At 42.8% G+C, this 6,000-nt stretch overlaps 1 protein-coding gene across 3 annotated transcripts; it reads right to left on the bottom strand.

Annotated features, from left to right (window-relative positions):
- Window positions 1-505: 505 nt before the first annotated feature.
- Window positions 506-4,730, bottom strand: LOC141045226 (uncharacterized). 3 transcript variants are annotated; one of them, XM_073532983.2, is made up of 2 exons: window positions 1,622-4,730; window positions 506-919 (listed from the first exon to the last, which is right to left on the bottom strand). In XM_073532983.2, exon 1 carries the CDS (start codon window positions 4,085-4,087, stop codon window positions 2,561-2,563), a length of 1,527 nt encoding a protein of 508 aa, XP_073389084.1. In that variant the 5' UTR covers window positions 4,088-4,730; the 3' UTR covers window positions 506-919; window positions 1,622-2,560. The 3 variants fall into 3 exon arrangements, with proteins under 3 accessions (XP_073389084.1, XP_073389085.1, XP_073389083.1); XM_073532984.2 differs by having other exon boundaries at window positions 506-926; XM_073532982.2 differs by having other exon boundaries at window positions 506-1,181.
- Window positions 4,731-6,000: the final 1,270 nt, after the last annotated feature.

Genomic DNA, 6,000 nt, shown 5'->3' on the forward strand with positions numbered 1-6,000 from the left:
GATTAGCTCTATAGTTGGCCAATCTTTTATTCTTCAATTGGTGGGTTATCCGGTTGCCTTTTATTAATCTCTTTGAGCTGAGGATGTGGACAAAAAATGTCGTGATCCTTTCTAGACAGCTGAATAGTGGGACATGTTTTTGGGTTACATTAGGCTCGTCTGCTTCTGATGCATCGAAATGCTACATGGGAATCGTTGCGCAATTGGGAAGGGTTGGCATCGCGATGGATGGTAACACTGTATGGTCTTCGACAGTTGTGTTGTAAATTCCGAAAAGTAAGACTTCACGTTGATTGAGGTCAGTGTTATGGGTTGCGCAGCTAGTTCGATGTAAACTTAGTCCTTCCTTTGCTTCTCTTTGCTTGATTTGCAAGGAATAAAAGCAAGGTGCTATTAGCGTTAAGAGTACACTTGTTGTGTCAGGCTAAGGTGGAAATTTTATCAAATCTGTAAGACCCTAACCTTAAATAGAATACGCCACATTGAAACTTGTTACTTACACCAATTCTGCGAGCAGATGTCACCGAAAAGCACCAGGAGACTCGTACCATTTTCATTTTAATAAAAAAATCTTCTTCTTTTTTACATGTTGCTAGGTTCGGATTCGCTTCCAGAAACGAAATATCCGGATTAGACCACCCCTTTAAAATAATAACGTGCGACAGTAGAAGTATCTTTATCCCAACTACGGATTACATGAATTACTGGAATCCTGTCATTTGATCTCCTCGTGGCACTCTGCAACGGTGCTCCTCGTCAGCACAAGAAATCAACTCTTTTGTTCTCTCCCGATCATTACACGTCTTCAAGGCATGCGTGGTGATTGTGCAAGTTTGGCCGTCTGTGTGTTTTCTATATCGGCCAAATTCAGTTCTACCTGGTACAATTACATTCTGGCTCATTATCGGCGCGTGCGCTCCTGGAACCTTAAGTGCACCACTGATTAGTGCGGATGGGGTTTGAATCTTCAATTCATGATTCCAGGAAGACCACTCATTAATTTAACGAAGACCTTTCTTAAGTCAAGAATTAACGAAATTCGCATATTCATGTAACCACTGATTTGGGATTCAGCAAGCTGCACAACCGTATCGAAATGTATTCCATATAGCCGAAACCACGCTGTTTTTTTTCTCACCGTATCTACTTCTTTCTCAAGAGATCAGTTCTTCATCTGAAATCTAAACCAGATTCACAAGAAGTAGCTGTTTCAAATAAAAGCAATGAAACTGTTCTGGCTTTTTGACTTAAAAGGATGGTTCAGTACGTCTGCATGCACAAGACTGGACTTAGATGCTCATGGAAGACTCAAGCTGCAGTGAGAAAAGTTCATCTACACTATTAAATCCATAGTAACATTCGCGACAAAGAATCCCTTTAGACTTTTTGTTGTAGATAATGGAATAGGCTTTTGAAAATGCCCAAGATTTCAGTCCTTGGGAGCATTGTGACTAGGCCAGTCACTGCGGAACTCAATGCTACATTTGCAGCAGCTTGTGAACACCATCTTCCAAAAAATTGACCCACAAAGTGTGCAGAAGAGTGCTCTTACCACACAAATGATTTGAAACAGCATCAAACTAAGTCTGTAAGTCTTCGTTCGAAGTAAGTACCACGTTACCTGAATTTTACCGATACTCATCTCACCATTTTAGTGGCAGCCGTCTAACGTCGCAATACCGAAAAAGCACCACTATCACTTTTGAAGTCCAGTGGTGCAAGCATCTTCTTTTACCATAAATTTATGGTTGAGCACAACTTCAAACACGTGTCATATGAGAATAGTTTAAGTGGGATATCTTATCCTAACTCATCAAAAACACTGGTGAAAATCGCGAGCTAGCTTCGACAGAAACCGCATTGAAGTAATTCCAACAGATCCTTTGTGCAATATTGAAGCACACCTTCAATAACAGCTTATCAGGAACCTTTTCATGATTCATCAATCCACACCGCACAAACTAGCTTCAATCGATAATGTTGCGCTTAGTACTGCCCACGAGCGATGATTTTCTACCAAGAATTTTCAGCAACCCAACTGAGTTTCGAGATTGCCAATTGTCACTTCATTCATTTAGCACTGTTAAACTAACACCACACAACTCCTTGTCGGAGCCTTAATCCACGTAGCACCCTGATGCCACATTTGAGAAGAGAGCCTCCATACTTTGTCTTTTGCATTTAGAACTTCTCACAAAAACGAATCTAGTCCTCAAAATACATCATTGGCCGTACAATGGTAACTCCAACCTTTGCTTCAGCTCAAATTGCCTTCTGTTCTTCTCCAATTCAATTTTAGAACATGATACATCCTCTTCTTTGGGCAATCGATGTCATCTACGGAGGAACTCATATTCTAGAACCAAGCACGTCAGGAACATCCATGAGCTCGAAAAAATGAATCATGGATCCTGTTGTGTCGCGATGCAATGATTTTCAGTTGAAACAAATTTCATAAACACCAGCGAGACTAGCAAAAAACCCCCGAAATTCCTCCATGGTTGACCCAGGGCTCCAGCCTCAAATCCTGAGGGTTAATTCTTCGTATTCACATAAAATACTAGTTGTCTGCAGGGTTCCAAAAGGATGGATTCAACCGATCTAGACAAGCACATTCTTTGCGCATGTCATTTGAGACAGGCAGCGTATTTCCAAAGCATGGAGTCCACTCCGCATGCGCCAACTGGTATTTGGCCATCTGCCCAGTCTCAGCGGGTCTTCGGGAGAAGTTCCACTCACCCTTATCAACCTCGTACATACAAATCTCGGGCATCGTTTCGTCGAATGCTGGCACAAAAGCCAGATAGTTGCGGCCGGCGGAGCAGTCCCACGCCTTGTGCGAGTTAATCCTCCCGAACATGAGCCCGTAGAAGTACTCATTCGGCACCTGCGTGACGTATTTGATCCCCCCTGTGGGCAGCTTGCTGTAGATCTCAAGCTTCCAAACTTGGATAACATCGGGGATGCGGAGCGGGCGCGTCGCGATGTATACTGCACTCTGGTTTTGACACTGCAGAACTCGTGGCGCTTGACAGTCTAGCGTTTGCCCGATGTTTGCAAGATCTGGGATGGAGAAGCTGATCTGGTTCCATCTCGACATCGAAATCTCGACGTAGAATATCTTGTTCACCCATGTGCTCTCCGCCTTGCCTCCCACGCGACGGACCGTGATGTCCGTCCGCGCTTGGCCGCCAAAGTAGAGCCTGTCGCCCACAATTGCGATGTCGGTGCGCCCGTGTGGTGGTAGGCGTGCGTCGTGTAAACTGGAGCATGATAGCCACGAATCAAAGCGCGAGTCGTACGTGAAGAGGCTGATTTTGTTGGAATTGGCTTCCAGTGTCCCGGTTTCAATCACTTCTTCCCCGAGCACGTAGATCTTGAAATCGGGATGGCGCTTATCTCGACGCGGCAGGCGCAAGTCGCTAATGTCGACAGGGCTGTTCTCGACAAGCACCATCTTCGCAACTTTGTTGTGCATTTTGAAGTGGCTGTGTCGGGGTAGGATGTGATACGTTCGTTGTAGGGGATTGCACACAACTAGTGTCGATTGCTCGGGAAAATGCTCCGAGCATGGTTTTACAAGCTCGCCTACTGCTGGCGGGGGAGGTGGGGATTTTACAGTAGGATCAGAAGGAATGGGTTTGTTCTCTAGATCCGGATGCCGAGGGCGAATGCTGCCGTTGACGACCAGAAGCCCACCTCTACCAGCGATGATGTTATCAACGCCGGAGGGTAGAAAGTCCAATGCGGGCTTGTTCATCCACTCGCGCGGCGCACTAGAAACAAGTGGTGCGTGGTTAAGAAAGCGGTTGGAATTGAAGCACACGAGCTTGCGGTTGTCGCAGCGGCTGATGATGATCGGGAAGTAAGTGCAGTATATCCTCAGATGTTCGCTTCCTGGCAAGTACATCCCTGGATTCCAGTCCATGATATCGTGCACCGACCTCCCCTTCCACCTCTCCCACACTGTGCGCAGCTCATGCGCATCATCCAAGCAGCGGTTTAAAATTTCGGTTCTGTCGTCCGAGGTTTGGAGTTTCCAGTCAAATTCCGGGTTTAGTAACTCTACAGTCCTATTGTGACTCATTGTGTCCTGGCACTCGAACGTTTACCACCTTCCCTAATCGAGAGAATTTCAGCAAAACCAAGATGTGCTCAATCAACTGGTTCAAACAATCGTCCATCTTCTCAGTTTCTTTCTTGATCCGTTGAAAAGCTACCGCCTCGAATGTGATATTGGTCGCGGGATTGTTGGGGCCAGATCCATCCTTTCAGATGAAGATGCACTTTGTACACGGGCATTCTAGACACTGCAAATTTTACATAATTCTCACGATCTTGTTCAGGAATTTTAATGCCAAACATCTTCAAGTTTTCTCGCTAATAGTCCGCCGCAGCTAATATCCCCATTGGCAGAGAGATGTCTAACAGGGGTAATGTATTTCTAAGTTTCCAGCTAATAATAAAAGGAAACTTGTTTTGTTGCTTCTGGAGGATGTTGAATGTAGGGTTCTCTGCTCCTGTTTAAATACAAATTATACAGAAACATGTGTACTGGGATATTATCAAAAGTCATGCTAAGCCCTGCTTTCCTAATTGCTTTGATCATCATGTTGATGGTTCTGTGTAAGTAGATTGCAAGCTTCAAGGTGGCTGATTTGGAGAAGAACTACATTCAGCTAAGTTTCCTGTTTCATGTCAAAATCTGTAGAGCATGCACGATTAATCCACAAAGATGAAACTGTTTGTCGGTTCATTTTAGTTATGGGTGTAACATATTGCCATGAATAGGTGTGACGCTTGGAATGGGGCTCCCGTGGCTCAATTTGTAATAATTTTGAAGAAACGGCGACTGGAAGAAATGTTGAACGTGTTTATTCGAAGTCAGATTTCTACACTACCCTTAATGTGTTGACTGTATTGACATGGCAAACTATAGTTGCAATTACGTCTGGAGAGGAATTTCAACATATGTATTAGCAATATTAAGAATTCATCCTCGAATAAAACATTTAAGATTGAAAATTTTACAAAAAATACGGTGTCTTAATGACAAGAACTATGATGAACAAACAGTTTGCTTAGGTCCACAACAGGAAAACCATAATTGCACTTCTTATGACAGCTACACAGCTACCTCAGGTGCTTTCTACTGGACTACAACCCACACACTAACTCGGGAAGAATATGTAGACACTCTAAAACCCAACTTGTTACATAAACATGCAAGTGACGTGCCACGTGCTTGTTTTCTAAAACACCAATTTCAGTGCACGGAAGAAATCAATAAATTTTGCGACTTTCTTCTCAGCTTCAAAATTCCTCGATTTCCGTTAAAATCTACAGAAGGCTTCAACCAATTTTGAAAATAAATTGTAAAAAAACTAACCGTGGTTGAACACTCTCCCATAGGTCCTTTACACCACGCCAAATCATCAGTTGATTGCTGCTCTACCAAACCTATAAATGTCCTCTAACTAGATACTGTCTTCTTACTTGCACAATTTCCACACATCAACAATCATTCTTCACTTTTGGACTTATCAGCAAGTTTTCCCTTGCAAGATTACGATTTGAACACACTGAACCAATCCACAAACTGCTTGACATAATAGAATCAAATAACTAGTTCTGTATTCTATTCTAAATAATATTTAAATATTTATTATGCATTTGTTTATAAGATCATTAATAATGCTGAGAGAGTGACTTATCGAGAGAGATGTGCCCTCTCAATATAGGTGCATTGTTCCTCATAGGTATGCATTGTTTCTGTAATGACTTAGTTTGCTTATTGGTCTATTACGCCTTTGTAAGTAGATTGTGGTGTAGGTCGGATTCTCCTCCAAACATACCAATCAACAAAAGATGAGGGATAAGTTTCAAACCTAATAAAAAAATTGTAAACAAATCGACTTACATGTAGTTAGTAGGATAGTGGTTGAATTTAATTTTTTTTTGAATTTTGAATTGTCAAATAAAGTGATAGTGCATGGCAAT

This window comes from Physcomitrium patens, chromosome 3 (genome assembly GCF_059467195.1).
Source record: "Physcomitrium patens ecotype Gransden chromosome 3, ASM5946719v1, whole genome shotgun sequence".
Taxonomy (NCBI): domain Eukaryota; kingdom Viridiplantae; phylum Streptophyta; class Bryopsida; order Funariales; family Funariaceae; genus Physcomitrium; species Physcomitrium patens.

Coding starts and splice junctions, on each gene's coding strand:
- LOC141045226 (XM_073532983.2), bottom strand. CDS start 4,087: ATGAGTCACAATAGGACTGTAGAGTTACTAAACCCGGAATTTGACTGG.